At 31.9% G+C, this 21,967-nt stretch overlaps 1 protein-coding gene across 3 annotated transcripts; it reads right to left on the bottom strand.

The window, feature by feature from the left end:
- Positions 1–14,108: 14,108 nt before the first annotated feature.
- Positions 14,109–21,445, bottom strand: LOC123703475 (glycine receptor subunit alpha-4-like). 3 transcript variants are annotated; one of them, XM_045651476.1, is made up of 9 exons: positions 21,386–21,445; positions 20,743–21,003; positions 18,912–19,095; positions 18,469–18,695; positions 17,911–17,993; positions 17,532–17,666; positions 16,706–16,882; positions 15,604–15,824; positions 14,109–15,008 (listed from the first exon to the last, which is right to left on the bottom strand). In XM_045651476.1, the coding sequence occupies exons 2-9, from the start codon at positions 20,838–20,840 to the stop codon at positions 14,835–14,837; spliced, it is 1,299 nt and encodes a 432-aa protein (XP_045507432.1). In that variant the 5' UTR covers positions 20,841–21,003; positions 21,386–21,445; the 3' UTR covers positions 14,109–14,834. The 3 variants fall into 3 exon arrangements, with proteins under 3 accessions (XP_045507432.1, XP_045507433.1, XP_045507434.1); XM_045651477.1 differs by having other exon boundaries at positions 20,743–20,985; positions 21,386–21,423; XM_045651478.1 differs by having other exon boundaries at positions 15,604–15,809; positions 20,743–21,438.
- Between the last annotated feature and the right edge of the window lie 522 nt (positions 21,446–21,967).

The following is a 21,967-nucleotide window of genomic DNA, read 5'->3' on the forward strand; positions in this document are numbered from 1 at the left end:
TCTGTTTAATAAATCAGTGAATCGTAGACGCTGCGACGCCGCGGCCGTAGAGCCCTGCCAAGTGTTTACTCAAAACATTACATTGTATATAAGTCATTGACATGTCTAATGTCCGATTAATCTATATTTTATATACCTACATTTTAGTAACTTAAAGATGCATGTATTTAGTACCTAAGACCTATTGTCGCACTAAAAAGAGACATAGATAGTAACATTCTGGATACGGATTTATATCCGTACCTAATTACGTATTGTGTGTATATTTTATTTACATTATTTTATCTTCATAAATATAAAACTCGTAGCACAGTGATAGCTGCCATACTCCTCGGAAACAGCTTGAATTTTTTATTCATTCTTAATTTAGTATATTTAGTTAACTGATTACTATTACATCTTTGTAATATTTTCATAAAAGTTCTTAGTACCTAATTCCTGTCGTAATCATAATTTTGTGACCCAGTTGTAAGCTTATTTACGATGTTTTTTCCTTAAACCAGCTTTTTAAAAACAAAGAAAATGGCATATCCAAGAACATTTTTTATTTTAATTTTTGTAATACACTAGTTAGGTAGAGTAAGAAAATACACAATTTTGACTTCATGAGCATTTTGTTCTGTGAGAGAGTAAGTTTTCTAAAATTTAAGTAAAACACATAACCCATTTCATGATACCCCCAGATGATATAAAAATATGCCAAAAACAATTACGATAAACGGGTCAATGTCGCGCAAGTTAATTAGTTTTATTATCTGTGCCGAAATATCACAGATCTTACGCAATTATTCATTTTTAATTATGTACTTCATTAAATTCTTATATAATATAACCGTTGTTCTTAGTAACTGATAGGTGTATGACATCATCACTAAAATTATTTGATAATATTCTGAGGGTGTGTTTATAAATTGCACTAAATATTTACGAGAAGTACCTATAGTAAAATGACAGGTATTGTTTTTATACTTAACTAGCTTTCCGCCCGAGGCTTCGCCCGCTTTGTCTAAAACCTAATAAATTATATACCTACTAAAATCTTCCTCTTAAATCTTATCTATCTTATTATAATATTAAAGAGTTTAGTAGTTCTAAATTTAAAACTTATATAAAAAATGTACTAGTTCAGAGAGCGTGCTGCGTACCTTGGAACTTGGAATAAGAACAGTATTCAGGAATATATTGGTACAGTATTCAGGAATATATGGACGATAAAAACCCATGGAGGGTTGTCGCGTAAAAACCACAGGACAGTTCTTTGGCATATTATGATATATTATGTATTTAGATATAAGTTACATATTATTATGTAATATCGGCATGATTTTAAAAGAGCAACTATGGAGTTTCTTGCCGGTTCTTCTCCATAGATACTGCTTTCCGAATCGGTGGTAAATGTTAAAAATAATTATGTAATGAAGATTCGAAAGTGCTACTATACTCCTTTTCAGCTATGATGATTCCTGTGACACTTCATCGTGTTCCGAATTACGTATTTTATGTTTATAACGCCAAAATAATTTTAGTGCATAATATTTTTCTTTTATGGCGGCATTATTGCCAAAAATATAAAAATGAAACATCCTAAGCTTATAAATCAAAAACAGTATTGTTTAGTTAAATATAATGAAAAATAAAATAAAATAACACAAAAATATAATACCTACGCAATTCTTGTACATGAAATGGATCGTTGAAAAATCATAGAGTTGGAAAATCATATAATCGGCGCCCATCTTGTGATCGTTTGTCAATCGAGTCAATCGTCTGTACGAGTGCGTCAGCCTTGTATACAAGTTGCATTTTTATATTGATACTTTACGTGGTATTCTGTTATTGTTACTAATTGTTATTGTTGACTTTTTGTTGCTGTTGTTTGCTCAGTTTCCTTAGTTAATTGTTGGCGAAATGCCGAAAAAACTAATTTTGGTACTTTATTCAAATCGATTTCGTTTCCATATAAAATATTATCGATTATCGGAAACAATTGATACGATTTCAGTACAGACATCTCTACACGTGTCAAAAATCGATGTGTCACAGAAATCATCTTAGGTGGAAAGGACTATAAATAGTAGTCTAATTGAATAAATGAATGTTTGAATTTGAGTTTGAGTTTATCTTAAAAAAACCGCATCAAAATATGCAGTGAAGACTACTCTACATCGAAAGCTAATCGGCTGTCTTGACTAGGCTTGTCATCTCGATAATTTTAAAGAATATCACTAGACACACACATTTCTAAAATTCACTTCAAAGATTTTCCAAAGCCAAGTCTCTAAATGTGCATTCGAAATCTTCTCACACAAAATTTGTAGGAGGAATCAATTAAAAAACTTTGCTCTATATTTTAATATGAAATGACATATAATCAGATTTTACACTTACAAAACAAATGAACTGCCCTATATTAATATAAATCAATATAATATATACAATTATCGATTTAATGAGAAAATTATATTTAGTTACAGTAGGTGAATGTTATAAAAATATTTACAAACACGACGATTACACAATTAATTGCCACATTGTTATGATTAAGTCAAGGAGAGTTATTGTTTAACGATTATTATTATCACGCGGTTCGGAAAATTTATTATGTCTATTTTTAGACTGCCCAATTAACTATCTGAAAGTTGTACAAACAAATATTAACACTGTTAAATTTGAATTTCCATGCTTTAAATTTATGAAATACTAGAGGTCCGCCCCGGCCTCGCCCGTTGTACATATTTACGTTTTCTCTACATAAGAACCATCCTCGTACTTCAAGGAATATAATAAAAAAAGAATTATCGAAATCGGTTTACCCGTTCACGCGTGATGCCGCGACAACGCGAAACGGGTTTCATTTTTATATATAAAGATATTACCGGATATGATTATCACAAGCAAATAATATCAATGTGTATATTAATGTAATTAATTTTATCTTTTAGCCTTTGGCCTTTTGGGGTGTTAAATTTTCGTCATCGTTAAAAAAAAGTCCTGCTAAAAAAAGGATCAAAATTAGGAAATAACTTTTGAAAACCATTCTATGTCAATTAAACTTTCAATAATTATAAGACATAATATTAATAACCTATTGATAAAGTGGTATGTGAAACGATCACATGAAATTTAAATTTTATTTTAATTTTTTTCTCTGCCATTCTCGAACCTTCTTTTAAAGTTCATTAAATGATAGCAAATTATAGTTGTGTATTTACTATTTTCCTAAAACAAACCATTTCTTTGATAAGACTTTAGGGTTAGTGATCTAGACTAGACTTTAGTGTACTATAGAAGCTAGAGGTTGTAGAGTCTATTGACTAGAAAAATATAATGTTAGTAAAGTTTTCTGGAAGTTTCATTTCACATATCATTCATATAATACAAAATATAAATACATATCTATATTTTCTCTTGCTTGATTTTTATAGAAAACGTGTCATTAGTTTGACCCTGAATAACTGTATCAAGCATTGGAAATTATTTACGAGTTTTATTTACACAATAATTATGATTATTTCCTTAAATACCCTATATCCACTGCAAGGACACCAAGCCTTCTATGATGGTTCACCATGATCCACCACGCTGGCCAAGTTCACCATGATCCACCACGTTGGCCATTTGCCTACATAAATGTCAGAATTATAATTTATCAGATTTTTAAGATCTTTACTTATGAGTTATGAGTAACATTTAAATTAATCGCATGACTAACTAATTCAAACATAAAGCGATTCAAATCTGACCTAATAATTCGGTGACACATTTCCCGGTACGAATTTTGTCTTGTAATTATTAATCCAAGTCTTGAAATGCGACCGCTTATTTGTCGTGTCATTTATTCTTATTCCAAGTTACATTTTATTAAAATATAAGATTAGGTCGATTTATTTATATATTGTGTTTTAAAAACGACACCTATTTCTTAGAAAAGAGAGTATTGCATAGTTTATCAATTGAATTTTTTTTTCTTTTTTATTATAAAAGAATGAAAATTAATTTATTTTTAACTTTAAATTTTTTTCTAATGAAAAATCTATGTAGAGCTTGTGTCAAAAATTATCAATTAATAAAATTGAATACATTGAATCATTTTTGTTACTCTACCTCTATCTCTTTAACATTTACGATTCTGGTTTGAATACGTCCAATACTATTAATAACGGTAATTTTTATAATGACATACAACAGACAGATAATATATCAGACATACAAACTAAAAATAAACTAAATTACACGATCACACATTTATAACTTACAAATACATTTGATTAGACGTCATAACCTTACCCAATTCACCTTAAACAGTATCAAAGCAACGTTAAACATAAGAAAGAATCAAGCAAACAAATCATATCCTTCTAAAAGGTCAGCGCAAATAGTTCGCATGTCGATCCTTACAAACGGGTCCCGGTGGATAGATTTTGAGGGTCACAGACCTCTCAAATGACACAACAGGGACAACGTCCTTCTGCGGACAATTTCTTGAGTGATTTGTTTACAAGACCTCTAGATAGGTATGAGATATTTGATTTTGAAATCAGTATTAATAACTGAAAAGATGTTATAGAGGGAAATAGAAAAGAACTAAAATTGTTCTTCAAAAATAATTTGTTTACAAAATTATTCGGGTATCAATCAAAAATGGTGAAAGTATCTCGAGTTTGTAAAAAATATATGTTTCGTATAAAAGCTTTAATTGTAAGAAAGATACCAAGACAATATTTAGTTAGAAAGTTTAGTGCATTCAGATATCTACCTAGGTACTTACCATAATGAATCATTAGTTAGAGACACAAAGGCAGAATATTTTATCTTTATCAAGTGGCCAACTCCAATAGAAAACACAGTACTAATTTATGTTGTTGTATCTTCATTCATTCATACTACACCTCATAGTATCGTGTTTTGACCCGGCACTGTCACCAAAATCGGATACATTAAACAATTACCCCCAATTTTCGGCACATGGAAGATACACTACAACCTTATTTATCCAATTTGGACCTTAAATCAAAACATTTAGGTTCATATTTTTATACAATAATAGCAGAAGTAAGTATGGAACAGTTCATATGCCTAAAGTTCAAAGTCACCGCTGAATATTGCGTATTGCAGATATGATTTGACAAGTATTTTAGATGATTTGTTATTTTGGTTCCAAAGAGAGTATCTAAAAATAAAGTAATAATATGATAGCTCATTTGAAAAGATAGTCATAGCCTTTGACGTGACCCGGGATAAAAATATAACCTCACAAAAAATACAATAACTCAATACATTTCTTTAGAATTTTAGCTTAGATAGAGGCGATTTTATAAGTATATTATCATATTATTTTCCTACTTTTTATCTTAAGTAAGTATATAAAATAATTATCTAAAGAAATTATAATATGTATATAGTGGTTTTAAAATTATAGAATATGTAGTTAAATATACTTTTTCAATCGATCATCAAACCAATACCTACATAATAATTCGTTCATTTCATTCATTCATAATAATATTGGGATGCGAGTTCTAAATCTCCACAGGATATAAAGGCTAAAGGAGCTTCCTGCTGACGTCAACTTAAGTTTGTATCAAATTTATCAAGTATTATACAGCTTAATACAAAATAATAACATGATCTTGCAAAACATGATTCAGTTTATTTTCAAAATGTTTTTAAGACGAGCTGTCTCTAGCTTTGCTTTCAATAAAGTTAAGATCAGGACTTTCAAAATATTATGTCAATTTTTTGTAAATAATAAACAATCATACATACGAAATACTAAATATACCTAAATGTTATCATCTTAATGAGTTAACACAAAGATTCACTCAAAGCTGCCCTTATAAACAGTATTATATATTTTCATCATCATCGTCAGCCTATGTTTCCATTACAGGGACACAAGCCTCCTAGGTTCCTCCGGTTCATGCTTCCATCCACCACGCTGGCCAAGTGCGAGTCATGTTTAGTACGGGCAAATTTAACCGTATCATTCGCTCACTAGTGATGCCCTACCAATGATCTTGACCGTGACACCCACTCTCGGATCTCCAAGAACTAGTTCCCTAGATATATAATTCGCTGAAGGGAAGCGATTTCATTCCCACGGACGCGCCCGGATGATCGAATTCAGTGTTGTTTAGTGATGTACGATATGTGTATGATTTATCGATGTTTTAATAAAGTGTAATCTGAAATAATGTGTGTTTTATTACCTATACACTGCATCTCCCTGTCCACTACCTTATCTGCTAAGAGCTACTTAAACTATAATACCTACCGCCTGTTGGGCTTTTCTAATGTAAGATTAATTGTTTTACTGTATTATGTACACTATAATACACAATAAAATATGTAGATGTTTGATTTGAGTTGAATATTGTATTCCAGAAACGTGATCACTCCTGGTAGAGTCAAGTGACAATATGAAATAACAGATGAATGGACCACTGTTTACCCTATTTCTGAATCAGTACTATCACTACTATTTCGTTATATTACCTAAGGTAAAAATACTGAATGTATTCAAGTGGACGATAAAAATAAACTTCAAAAAAAAAACAATGATAAAATCGGTAAAGGTTATCAGCTCACAACCGTTAGAGAGTGTCGCCAATGTGTCTGCTATATTTATGAATGACAAGTATTTTTTTCTTAATTAATAAAAACAAATTAATAGATTATAATATCATTGTTACATAAATTAAACTGGGATAAAGAAATACAGATCCCTTTCACACTATTGTTTTCAATTAAGTATAAAAATGTAAGCCAATTCAATGAAAGTGTCAAATAAGAAAATATATAAAGCTCAAATATTGTTGACAATATTTGATAACTTTTATAGGTCTCCATGCTTTAAAGTCCAACAATAGGACCATAGTGTCAGTGGTTCGTCGTCCTTTCGATTAATTGTTATCTTGTTAAATTACTATTGTCACTGTGTAATGTGTACTTTCTAATACAATATTTACAAATTATAAGGACAATGTTTGTGTAGAGTCAATATTATTAAATAGATTTTGGTATGTTTTGTACCAATATTTGTGTTTTAACTTTAACGTAGTTGTTCAGAGTCCTACAGTATAACAGTAGTTAATCAAACAACCATACCGAGTAGAAGATGCACTTTATTTATTATTTTTATAAAGCACTAGTTTTCCGCCCGCGGCTTCGCCCGCGCAGTCAAAGAAAAACCCGCATAGTTCCCGTTCCCGTAGGATTTTCGAGATTGCGTCATTTTTCCGGGATAAAAAGTAGCCTATGTCCTTTCTCGGATATCAAAATATCTCCATACCAAATTTCATGAAAATTGGTTCAGTAGTTTAGGCGTGATTAAGTAACAGACAGACAGACAGACAGAGTTACTTTCGCATTTATAATATTAGTAGGGATTTGTAAAATAAATTAACAAAAAAGTATTATACCAAAAAAATATTTTGATAAAACCATCGATAGATCGTGCAGCCCTACGCAGAAATAGGGTCATTCGCCCTCATGCAACAAATCATTTTTAATTGTGTGTATTCTTCAATCTTTCCATTATACTGACCTCTTAAACAATCGCAAATGGTCGATAAGGATGGATAATCCGGTCAATGAACCCCTTTTTACTTTTTTATTGAGTCGTGGCACAGGATGTCTTTTTAAAGAAATGGGTCGAAACAAATTTTCGAATGGAATAAATTTGGGTCAAATATATTTCGGGGTTGATTTATATTGACAGCTACCGCTATTCGCAATTTTCTCCACTTTTCGAATGTCGTTTTATTTTAATATACACGATGTAGTTTTATAAACTTTTAGCATGCGGATATAAACAAGCGGATTATACATTTTGTTATCTTGAATTATTGCGTTATCTGTGACATATTTGGCGTTTCGCCAATATTGCTGTTGCTAACACAATAATTGTTATTCTTGACAATTATTTATTTTTGTAAGATTTAGATTTAACTGTGCGCATGACGACTTTAATGTCGTCAATATTGTCTTGATTTATACCTACACTCTTTTTTAATAGAGTTCTCTACTTTTTTATGTACGAATAACACAACATGTACAAAAATATACAATACGTAAACCATGTTTTCATTCCACTTTGTGGACTTTTTTAAAAATTCAAATAAATATGACACAATTTCTTAACTCTCTTCTCTCCAACTCCATAGAACATTGATTGATTATACGATTGAAACAGATAATTATTTCATTAATTTTTCTTTTCAAATTGTGAAATACGACAGTTAATTTCAATTTGGTTTGGCACAAAGAATACGCCCGCATGACAGCCCTGCTCCGAGATAAAAGGAGCCAAGGCTAGCGAAGGACATTGTTCACATCCGGTGCTCGGCTGCTGTGCGCATGCGTTCACTTTCTTTGGTATATATCGTTGTTTGTTTTATATAAAAGTATCATCAAAATCGGTTCAGTCGTTTCGGTGCGGCTTCGTACAGGTGAACAACGTATTCAACGTATAAATTTATTCAACGTAGGAAACAAGAACCTCTAAAGTTTTTAAAATTTGATATTGTATTTGTGTGGAAAGAATGACACTATTTTTTTTTTCATTCAAGCCATTTTGTCGAAACCTAATCGCAAGCATGATTATCATACCTATTTACTTATACTCATAACCCTAATAGATCCCATGACGTCACATTTCACAAAATGGTATAATTTTTTCCTTTGCTCTTCATAATATCAGCTAAAGCTGTGTCTAACTGCAACACTTTCTGAAGGCTGAATTCTTAAGCTTTTGACAGCATATATTTTGTAAAGTTGCATTTTTTTATCATTATATAATTAGTGTACTCCTTCCACTATACATATTATGTAGGTATATTATTTAGTCCCAAATTTATCTCACATTTTACAGCACCATGGCCACCCACCAGTAACGTACTTGATTCCTTTGCAATGCCAATGCCACGGGAGAAGAAAGGGGAATACTTGTGGATTAATGGCCGTGCTCGATGAAACTGTGTGAGGAAATTGCTCATGAAAAGCCCTTTACTACTCATTGTTTTGATAAATACACGGGCTAAAGCGCTTTGGACTTTGACCCGGGGAGTTGTGTTATTTAGATTTAGGAATACAAATTGCCTCCGTACTTCTATGGTACTAATCAATTCATCATATTAATAATATTACTTTGATAACGTAAATGTAAAGTTGTGTAAAGTTTTCAGGATGTTTTTTACTTTTCACGCAAAAACAATGTACCTAGGTACCTATCGAATCTGAATGAAATTTGGCACAGCTATAATTGATCCAGATTATCAATTATGACGCAAATGATCTCTTTATACATCTAAAATCTCTTTATTTTGTAAAAGAAGAGTGTTTTATAGTTATTTATTTTCTCGAACGACCGTTTACATTGACGTCATCGGTAGGTAGGTACATTGTATTGTACATAAATGTTTCTAAGATAAATAAGAACTATGCAAAAGAAAGCAACTAAGTGTATATGAACTACGTACCTAAGCCTCAGGTTTATAGACGTTTTTCATTATAATTTTGCAAAAAAGACGGAATTAGAAGATATATTAGAAGATATATATTTATATTATTATCTGTAGAAATCTAGTTTCTTATTACAATATACGTAATACATTCCAATGTACTTAATTCCATTATAATTAGGTACGTACTACTAGACAACTACGTAATACGTAATAATTTCCAATCAATCAACCACAAGATGGTTAGTTAACCCTATAAAACTGCGTGGGGCCTGTATAGCCCTTATATAACGGAAACTAGGTAGCTGATTATGCGGGCGACCACCCAGCTGGCCTTCCGGTTAACCCTTGGGTCTAAAACACCCTTATAAGTATAATTTAGTTGTAATAGAAATACTATAGGTCTGTTTTTATCATTACCTTTATCTGTATGATAATCGTAGATATATAAGGGGTATGATAAGGGAGCTTTTTAGGTAAGCTTATTTACATGTAAGATTATGTCATGTTTTTATCTCGACGAAAAACACAGTTCGTGATGAGCAGCAGCTATATCTTACAGTTTGAAGACCAAAACTGAGTAAAGTAAGTAAGTACGTACTTACCAAAAAGTCGTATCAAGGACAAAAACGTGGCCTATGTCGATATTTTTGTCCAGACGTCTCCAGAACGTTCGCAAGATAGTTAAATGACTCTTACAAAATAATTAAAATCATGCAGATAAAATTATTTGATTTAAGTAGGTACCTACTTCTCTGTTCCTCTGATTTTTTTTATTATATGATCAAATTTTGTTTGTAAAGCATTTAATGTTATAGGTATATGGTTTTATCTTCAAGCTTTACCTAAGCAAAATTACACACTATACTTGTATACTTGTAAGACAACTTCGTCTTCATGAGAGAGATTCCTGTAACAAAATCGGCTGATAATTCATAATACATTCGTGAAATCAAACACTAAGAAAATGTAGTTTCATTTACCGATAGGTAGCCTATTTTTTCCCCAAGTCACAAAACAAACTAACAAAACTGCTTCAAACGAGTAAAATTTTCAATTACATCAATAACAGCTATAAATAGCTCTTATCAAAGCGATATTATTAATAAAGATTCTATTATTATGGCCCAATAAATTATATCTCCAGAGATATGGCAATTAATTGACAGAAGGACAGACAGACAGACAGGCGGTGATAACGGTTGTTTATATGGACTTAGAGAGAATTACAGCTTTCTTTAAAGACACATTATTATGTGTCCTAAAAGAAAGTCCATAATAATTTATGGATTGAAAAAACACAAGCAAATAAACTAACAAAATTTCTCGATTGTTACTAATAAGTAGGATTAATACGAATTATGTATTGTAAATTGTGTTATTAATTACATAATGCAATAGGTAATTTATCGTCAAAATTCTTTATCTTGAAGTAAACTGCCAACTTGAGCGAAAATCTGTAGATAATATTTTCTTGTTTACTTAGAAATGGTAAACAACCAAACTCCACTACAATTTTGCTGAATCTAGATTTATTTACTTTTACAAGTTCGTTGAACCCACCGCAAAAATAATGCAAAGATGTGCAAAGCCATAAAAGTCATTTTAGTACATTTCATAGAAACAAGATATGAGATAAGTGTGGCTAAGTCAGAAGCTAAAACGTGTTTAATTTACACTTAAACAAAGAGAAAATAATATTATAATATGTAATAAAACTGTTTGTGGAAGTAATGAGTCGTATTTAACAGTTGCAGCTAAATCCAAAATGAGAATGTAATCATTACTTTTAAATCAATTAAAAAAGTTTCAGCAACAGTTTTTTTAAATCATTCTTGGACTACGTTAAGGCGACTACACCACCGAAACTAGCGCCCCCCCAACATTTTATTTTTTTACTCCTAAACCAGATCAAATTTAAAAAATCTAGCTCGGTACTTTGCTAGTATATTACTTGTAGTATTTTTGGTATTACTTTTCATTATTTTGCATTCGGTAAATTAGGAGAACTTTTGATTACCGCCAAAAGTGGCCACTTTTGGCGGTAATCAAAAGTTCTCTAGAATAATGAACAGTTAGAATAGTGAAAAGTAATACCAAAAATACTACAAGTAATATACTAGCAAAGTACCGAGCTAGATTTTTTAAATTTGATCTGGTTAAGGAGTAAAAAAATAAAATGTTCGGTGGCGCTAGTTTCGGTGGTGTAGGCCTCTTAATAATTGAGTATTTGAATAAAAAATTTTTTTGTGCTAAATGGAAAGATTATATTTAATATATTAGTTTTATAACAAAACTATTTTTTTAATTTTTTTTTGCAATAATTCAAAAGTTATTTCAAAATAAAAATTAGTCTTTGAATCCAGTACCGAAAACACACCGACAACTCCCGAAGCGTCACCCGGACGCGTGTGACGTCATAATGTTAGTTTTCACACATTGCAGCAATGCAGTTGATACAAAAACGTATACAACTATAACATTTTGACGTCACATCTATGGTGACCAGCCATGGCGCGTTTATAGTCACGTGATTTTAATTTAAATTTCATCAATTTTTAATTGCTTATAATTAATTGAAAAACATTTTTTTTGAGTTTTTTGCATTAAATATCAATATTATTAATAATAAAGTTTTAAAATACATGCAAAAAATCAATATTTTTTTTTTATTCAAATACTCAATTCCGAACACAAAGTCATAATAAAGACTTTGTTATTTTAATTTAATTCTAATAGTGAAATAGTACATGAACTATTGCATTAATTGTTTTCCGCTTTTTCTTTTATCTTGGACCAAACCTCAGACAGCAAAGTGGTGGTAAAGTTGTAAAATATTTTATGATTTCAGGCGTTTATGATTCGAAGTAGAAATAGCTTAAAGGGAGCTCAAGTTCTCACAATTCAATGAACTTTGTGTTTTTTCAGTTCTGCAGTATGAGGTCGTGTCATCGATTTCCAGAAGAAGAAAACACTGAATCCGTTACCTTAAGCTCTACATTCATGTAGAGACAAATTTCTATATTATAAACACATTTAATAATATAAAAATGATGATCTTTCCTGATTTATATTATGGTACAAGGTAAAATTAAAAGAAGGTGCTTATCGAATGTTCATAAGCTATGTATAACAAGTATGTATATATGCATAATATCTCCAAAGATAATTCATTAAAACATATAGGTAGGTACTTACCTAAAATAAAATTTAAAAAATGCATCCGCCATGCACGTTGGGCATCGAATCCCAGATCACGTAGAGTCTAGACGGTGATGTTATATGCAAATGTAAACAATTGTGCGGTTTTCGGGTGTCCACTTCGTATGCGGAGAGGTTAGGATTAAGGGGAAGGTTGTTGGAATTATATAGAAGTGTTTAGTAAAAAAACATGTTTGCTCTTGGGCTGGGCTTCATTTGAGAATACTGCAGTTTATTTTTTCGAATACAGGACAATGTAGGATGATATTATGGTAGGAAAATATGTTGTCAGAACTCAGATGGGCATACTTAATTAATGTTAACTAGGTAATGGTAATATTAATTTCTACGCTTGCTCTGGTGTCCCCGGGTTGCCAGGAATAAACCAAATATAAAAAAGCCCATACAAAAGGGTAAAAATGAGACGATAATTAAATGGGACGATAAATTTTTAAATCGGTCGAGTAGCTTTTTTAAACAAACAAAGAATCAATTCATAATATTAACAGATATGTAAGTATTAATTTCTCAAGTTCATATTATTATTAGTAGGCACCTGTCATTAAAATATACTTACGAAAATATTATATTACAATTTAATTTGCATTCAAAGTTTGGACTTCGCCTTAACGCATCTAAAACAAAGCCTAGTCAAAACAATAATTTAAGCATGCCTAAGTTTAGTGTTCGAATATTTAGTGTTTAGGTAACCTTGTTAGCAGTCTGGGCCAGACATACAGCCAGACGGACATCGTTACTATGCGAACACTATTTTATATGCATATATGCATGTTTAGGCGACAATTTGGCTGATAAATTATCCATTGTCTATATACTAGCTGTGGCCCGCGGTTTCGCCTGCAGATAAAGCTATGGACGAAAACTTTAGGCTATTTCTGTCATTTAGGGGTTAATTAAAAAAAGTAGAGCATTTTGATATAAGCTCAACCTCGCCCAATAAAAGATTCATTTTCAACGTAATAATACAAATAAATTAATTATAATTGTTTATTAACAAAATAACACTAAGTTACAACATTCAAACAGAAAAAGGGTAATGAATTAAGAAGATCACTGTGGGAGCCGTGTTATCTTTTATTATATTTTTTATGTATGGGATAACTGCGTTTTATTATAATTCTTTAAAATGTGCACCTTACCCTTATCCTTTAAATAAATTAACATAAAAAAAATTAACAACAAATTTAACAACCTACGTATTTTAAAGTAATATTTATAAGTACAATTATAAACTTAATACACATATAAATTATAATCTTCTCAATTATTATATTATAAATTAAACATACAATTAACACACGTGTTGAAATAAATATAATTATTATATTATTAACCCAGTGAATAAATTAATAATACTGTTGTAAGGAATTAATTTTACAATATCGTTATATATTATACTAGCTTCCGCCCGCGACTCAGTCCGCGCGGAATTAAAAAATTAAGAAAAATTAAGATTTTTTTTTCTACGTATTTTTCCGGGATAAAAAGTATCCTATTTTACGCCCAGGATAATAAGGTATAATTTCATACAAATGAATACAAAGTTTCATCGATATCGAAAGGTTAGTTTTCACGTGATGCCTTCACATACAGACAGACAGACAAACAAAATTTTTTTTAATCACATATTTGGGCTTGGTATCGATCCAGTAACACCCCCTGGTATTTATTTTTTCAATATTTTTAATGTACAGAATTGACCCTTCTACAGATTTATTATATGTAATATAGATTAAATAAGCAATAATTAAGAATTAAGTAACTACAACTTAATTTAGTGTTCTTGTAAAAATAAAAAATGGGACTTTTTGAATACTATAATAAGAATTTTCAATGATAATTATTATTTAATATTATTTAGTCTAATTATGTTACATGTAGCTTAATTTTCTTATGTGAAATAGTAAAAACAAAATTATATTAAGATTCCTTGAATTGCCTTGAATTCTTACCGCCTGAACAAATAAAATAGCAATATGCAATTAAATGCGAGATCATTGAAGAGAAGGCAATAATGTTATTAATACACATATACTTTTAACTTGTTATTTCGTGCAACAGGCAACAAAACTTAATTTAAAAACTATTTTTATTTAACATTAAGCGTCAGTACGTTAATAATTTTACGATGTTTAATATAACAGACGAAAATTACAAAAAAGTGGACCAATACACAACATTAAGTATGAAAAAGGAGAACGGGAAGAAGAATCGCGAGAACCGATCGATGTATACAGCCGTCTCTCTCCCGTTGCAGAACGTGTCGTATTGCGGGAGCGAGGCAGATGTACTTGCGCGAGGGTCCACCGAGTTTGGGAATATGTGCTGGAAATATAGTTAATTAGAGGATCAAAATAATTTATTTCTGAAAAAAAAACGGAAAATAGGTACCTATTTGCGCTAAAGAAATATTAGTTTGTTAATGAGATTGAATTTGAAATCAGAAGTTTTAGGTATTTCTGGAAACAGTAAAAGATATTTGAGAAAGTTTTATGGAAATACCTACTATTAAGATGTCTATAAAATGTAGAGAACTAGACTAAAAAAAAACCCTTTAGTATATAATCTAGAACCAAGTTTTTTGTATGTTTCGAAATGGATCGTACAGTTTTTAGTAAGTACATGATTAGTATTTTAAACTAGCATAGTGCATTATTATTCAAAGCATCTCATTTTAAATCGATGATAGTTGAAAATAATTTTCCCCAAGAGTTGCAACAAAACTAGCCAAGTAAAGTTCATGCAAATAACATTACTAAAAAACTTGGTTCTAGATCATACTCGTATTTTTCAAAATACTTCAGTCTGAATTGGCCCAACGGCGCATGAATTTGAAATATCTATTCGAATCATACACTCGTACCAACCCACATTTATCTAGATTCTAGACTCTCAGAGTATTACATACATACTTACTAACCTTAAAAGCGTCCAGATCCCTCGACAAATCTTCATCCGAATACCCTTTCATGGCCTTAGTGGCCACGGGGCCCATGTAATTATTGACCACAGCAAATTCGAACAAGGACAGGAAAACAAAAACCGAACAAGATGACATCCATACATCTATAGCTTTAACATAAGATACCGGCGGTAGGCTCTGCTGTGACTGTGTGTTTTGTGTCGCTGAAATAAACACATCTTAATGCATTGATATAGAAAAAAACCTGTACCAGTGGCTTCATAATATAACGTAAAAAGTTTGTTTTGACGTAAAATCGTATGTAGGTAATTCTACAGGCTACATACCATTTATTCAAATCAATCAAACTGAAGGGTTTGTTTCAAACAGCTAATTAGGAAAAATGCTTCAATTTTTATTAGATATAGTAAAAGTATTGCTTTCATATAGAGATAAAAATTAAAGGGAATATGTGTAGATGTATTGTGTCCCGCGGTTTTACTTGCAGTGCTCCGCTCCTGTTGGTCTTAGCGTGATGATATTATAGCCTTCCTCGATAAATGGGCTATGTAACACCGAAAGAATTTTTCAAATCGGAGGAGTAGTCCCTGAGATAAGTGCGTTCGAACAAACAAACAAACTCTTCAGCTTTGTAATATTAAATAACATGGTATATAAATATAGATAGATATTACGTGCATGCCTGATGGAGGTATTTATCTGCAATAGAAATGAATACGCCTGATGATGATGATAATGATGATGATGATGATGATGATGATTATAATGCTTGAACTTATCAACTTGGTTGAACACACGCAATCCATAATGTTTATTACGTTTATTATAGAACAGTATTACCCACCATTCATACAACACTATTTCCTGTTATTTATAAATATAATAAGTAAGTAAGTGATTACAAATTTTTGTAACGGCAAACATTAGTAAATAGTTACTTTACTATATAAGATAAATAATATAGGTATAACTTTAAGAACATTCGAAAATAAAATGGTCAGTCTAATAATAGTCGTAGTAAATGGCAATACCAACAAAAAACTAACCGATATCTGTTTTATTACATCAGTTATAAATAATAATAACATAGTATAATTACCTAAAGTCAAAAGAGAGGTTACACCCAAAGTGACTCTGGCAGGAATAGCCTCCGGTTTGATCCAGAAAGATATCCAGGACATAACCACGATTAGAGCGGACGGTATATAGGTGTGGAAGAGATGGTAGCCCAGACGTCTGCGGAGGTTGAATACCACTGCTAGACAGGTGAAGTTGCCTGGAAATATACGTTTTGACATATACCTGTAGATTCAGGAAAAAAATGTGTGCGTGTACTAGTGCACACACGAAAGAAGTGAAACTTCTTTAAGACCTTATTTTTAAAAAAATAATTTACTATATGCAACTTTACAGAAATACGTCGAATCACGCGTGGTAGGGATAAGAAAAAGATAGCGCGTAACGGAAAAATGTCACGCGTAACGGAAAAATGTTACACTAATTTTTTTTTCAGCCCCGTTAAAGAAGTTTCACATCAAAAATAATCAATCGTTCTAGAAATCAGTGTAGATATCGTTTTTCCGAAAGACGTATTTTAGCTGTTATGACACTTTTTGGTACCTACTTAGCATTTTTAATGAGGTAGTGATTTAGAAAAATTGGATGATTAGAATAAATGCATTTGATTGTCTCATGACAAATATTGCCTAGCAGTTATAGTATAACACAAATAATTATTATTCTAACAATTATTCCTGACACCTAAAGTAGCATCTACTCCCGAACTATATTATTATAATAAAAATATATTTATCTTTTCAAAACTGGAAATTTTACATTTAAGACTCGTTATCAAGCCCAATAAAACATATATTATTGTAAAGGATACCTACACAACTAACTCAGTTAATTTAGTAATACTTTACCTGTGGAATACTCAATGGTGCAATCCGAAGTATAGTTATTGGATATATCCAACTGCGGCAGTTCGATGTCCGGGTTGACAACCAACGGGTCAGTTAGGTTCCAAATAAACACTAGGTCATGGACTGTGTGCGATACTAGAAAATAGGTTATTTATTTATATATTTAAAGAATAAGTAATTTCCATTAAACATTCACGTACTTAAGTATAAACTGAACTCCTTACGCTTGAGGAGTAAGAACTACGTGATCATTCAAATTTTGAAAAAAAAGCCTATGTGATATTTTATTACTGTAAATAACATTTTTGTGATATTGGAGATAATACGTTACGTTTTTTAGAAAAATATGCACACAACAATGAACGCATAAATTACTTACAACTTTCGATCATCATGGAACAACTCTGGGTATCATGGGGGTAAGATTCAAACTTCATCGCACACGACAGTACAAGGGTTAATCTGAAAATCGTGGATTACAAACATAATCTTGAGTATCGCGGCATACAAAACAAGCTGCATAAAAATTGGAAAATTAATAAATGTTCCTAGATCATTATCACAATGCCATCTAGTCGCAAAGTGAGCAAAACTATATTACAAAGTTAGAAGTACGAAACTAGACAGTGTGCCAAGTGCGAGTTTTCATCGAGTACGAAACGTTACTATCGCGTCTGCGTCACAGCGAAATTTGTATGGGGAATCAAAGCTTCCCCATACGTCCGCTAGGGGCGCTGTTCGATTTCCCATACTAATTCGGCTGTGACGCAAACGCGATAGTAACGTTTCGTACTCGATGAAAACTCGCACTAGGCACACTGATAATAATACGACGAGGCATATTTTTATATAGTATATTATGTTCATAAAAACACACTAAAAAAACGTTTCACACACATACCGAACCGAATTTTCCAGTAGAAAATATTAAACTTACTTTGCCATATACAGAAGCGTTTTATCATGATACAACCATAGATAGTGATTGGGGATGCTCATTTCATGAAATGTAACTTTCTTCGCGTTCTTGAAGAAGCAGTCTGGTCTCCAGATGTTATTGAGCCAGGCCACATCCAGAATACGGTATTCTTCGTGCATATTTTCTGGCAAACGGAGACGCGGATCCCGCCACGATTGTGCCAGAAATATGTCTGCTACGTATGTCTGGAAATTTACAAAAATATTGGAATCTCTTAAGTGTAGATATATGTTACGCTCAATAATCGATACCTATAGCGATTGAGAGAAAAGTTTGCTCTCAATGCGTCGTGGTCACAGTAAAAGATCGAAATCGCGAAATTCATGTTGACTCTAATCTGAAAACTCTTATATTTCTTGAAACGATTTTTAATTGTTTCTCTAACAGAATTTGAAACTCACCATACTTTCTTCGTTAATCGAATCCAAGGACAACACAGTAACATGGAAATACACAATAGTGGGCTCCCCCAGGAGTTTTGGAGCTCGATTCTTATCATAGTACTTCGCTTTGACAGGCAATATGTCGCGTAACGACAGGCTGGTTTCTCCTTTCAACTCCATCTCTTGATATGATGAGTTTGCTCTGAAAGTTTTATTAGATCATTATCTTTCATAAGATTTCGTACAATATTTGTGATTTTAATGGATGCAAATGCAAAACAATATATGCAAAATAATAGGTATACCTAGGACTTGTAAAACGGGGTACGTTTCTGACCTAGCGTATTTCATTTTCTAATGCTTCTATTAAACATATAGGCCAAGGCTAAGTACACGTACAAAAAGATTAACAGTCGATAAATATGTGCATTTAAGGGGAAAATTGTCACACTTTAGTTTCTAGGGCAGCAAATTTGAAGGTCGTAAAATTGGATTAAAATAACAGCATAATATGTGCGCTACCCTTGAATAATATGACGTGTAGCTATCTATTATAGTTGTGTTCTATTTTACAATTTATTAAATCAAGTATTTTGATACATAAGCATAAAATGTTGCCCTGGCTACTTTATTCATGACTAGGTAACGTTGGACAGAAAATAGGAATACCTACAAATATTGTCCGAATATAGATCTCTCAAGAAAAATAGGAACTAATTACATTGAACATCTGTACAGTAATAAATAATAATAGCTGTTATATAGGTAGTAGACCGGGAGATACTGACACAAAATTTCGAGTCATTTGTAACAGGATGGCGGTTCTACAGGGGTCTTAGTACGCAATGACAAAAAGAAAAACGATGGTGTGAACGCTGGTACCGGCGGCTTAGTCGCGTGGGCGTTAGTCGAACTCGTCGGAAAATAGCGAAAGTCAAACGATTTGTAACAGTATGGCACTTATTTTTCGTGTAAGTTTGAGGATCAACGAATATAAATACAAAATTTCAAAGATCTAGGTGTTGGAAATCTTCACTTATATAAATTAATACTAAATTAATTTTTCAAGTATGACAGCACTTTTTCCCCCTACTATAAGTATGGCAAATATAATAATGGTCACATTTTATCAAATACTCTCCAAAAATCCAAATGCAATACTGGTACAAAAAGTTTGGCGAAATAAAAATTTTTTGCAGATTTTCGGCGGTATGGCGACCATTTGGAATCGTCCGAAAAGTATGGCATGGCGATTTTCGTAAATGGCTGCACGACGATGGTTACCTGTGCAAAAGTTAGCCTGATACAAATGGTTGAATAATTGTTTTATTTAAATCAACACATTCGCGTCGGTATGGCGGGCTGTAAGTCACACCGGAAAAGTATGGCATGACACTACCGCCTACTTCTTTTTTATGGGCTATCGGTAAATTCTAAAATTTTTGTGTTACAAATCGTTTGACTTTCGCTATTTTTCCGACGAGTTCGACTAACGCCCACGCGACTAAGCCGCCGGTACCAGCGTTCACACCATCGTTTTTCTTTTTGTCATTGCGTACTAAGACCCCTGTAGAACCGCCATCCTGTTAAAAATGACTCGAAATTTTGTGTCAGTATCTCCCGGTCTATAGTATGTTATTAGACATGGCATTGGAAGAGGTGCAATATTAATATCGTTTTTCTGTAGTATTTTATTCAGCTACCTTCCTTCAGACAAGCATATAACTAATTAATAAAAAAAGTTTATGCTTTGTGCAGTCCACATAGGTAGCCACATAAACCAGTCTTTATTAATTAACCCAGAAAGTAATAAATGAAAATGATAGGTATAACATATAGAAATACTTACAAGAAACTGACAGCGGCCTGCACCCTCCCAGCACTAGATATTCGTAGTAACAACAGGAGCATTGAGGAAAACGCATACACGTCCACTTTGAGTTTCATTGTACACCTAAATCTACACTATTTTCACACTACAACACTTAGCAAGTTCTCGTCAGCTTTGCAACATGACGCCGATCAAAATCCTTTATTAAATTTTCTTTTACATGACATATTTGTAAGAGAAGTCGTATGAGCCCGAGTAATCCTTTTATGAAATCATGCACTTCGAATTATAAGTAAATTATAACTTCCACAGTAAGAAACACGTCTTGAATAGTAGTTGAAAAGAGAAGTTAAAATTACTCTATGTAGAGAATGTTTAGATATGCTAATTACCTCTCAATATGATATTGATAATTTCCTATAAAAAATGAATAAGATTGTTTTATGATGAAGTCACTAGATATTAGTCGTATTACTAATAAAGGTTTACTAATATGGGAAAGAGCAGTATAAATACCTAAGTATTGTACAGATTTGGTAACAGCTTTTTTCAAAACTAGCGTCACAAAAATATACCCACTAAAACCGCACAGAACTGTGAAAAGCTCAGATCAATTTAATCGATTGAAAGTACCCAATGAACCATGGAAAATACTAAATACCTTATCTACACAGCACTCGCACAAACAATAGAGATTCTAAAATAAACGGCGACTACACTGGCCTCAAAGTATACCACTCGATGTCGACTTAAACACAGATAGCATTGCTAAGGCTTCTTTATGTAACATATACGACATTATAATACAAGCTGAATGGAGTTTAAGATAATGTACGAAGTGTGTATTATAGTATGTTCAATTAGGAAGACTTCCTCACATTATTCGTCCTCAATGGCTTTGAAAATCATTTCTTATAGATTTCCCCGATGGTCTTCTGGGCTTTCTGGTGATTCAGGGAATATTTTTATTTAACCTCGTTTACAAAATAGATACACGTGGTAATAACATTAACACGCAAACATTTATATTGGTTTGTAATAAGCTTTATTAAAAGGAATGAGAACAAGGTTCTAAAGAAGAATAGGTATTTGAGGTAGAGAAGAACTATTGAAATATGTACCTATTAAAAATAAAATAATTTACGATTTCCGGTTTTAAGACTTCTCGTTATGTTTTAATCGTTTTATACTTGACTAATTTATTGTTAACTAGCTTGACCCAGCAGCTTTACTTGCGTTATCC

This window comes from Colias croceus, chromosome 26 (genome assembly GCF_905220415.1).
Source record: "Colias croceus chromosome 26, ilColCroc2.1".
Taxonomy (NCBI): Eukaryota; Metazoa; Arthropoda; class Insecta; order Lepidoptera; family Pieridae; genus Colias; species Colias croceus.

Bases quoted from the DNA above. Each gene is read 5' to 3' on its own strand.
- LOC123703475 (XM_045651476.1), bottom strand. From the start codon at position 20,840: ATGAAACTCAAAGTGGACGTGTATGCGTTTTCCTCAATGCTCCTGTTG. The intron at 18,696-18,911 runs GTGAGTTTCAAA...GTAAATTTCCAG, and splicing joins CGATTAACGAAGAAAGTATG to ACATACGTAGCAGACATATT. The intron at 15,825-16,705 runs GTAATTATACTA...CAATGCATTAAG, and splicing joins AACCTCTCTTTTGACTTTAG to ATGTGTTTATTTCAGCGACA.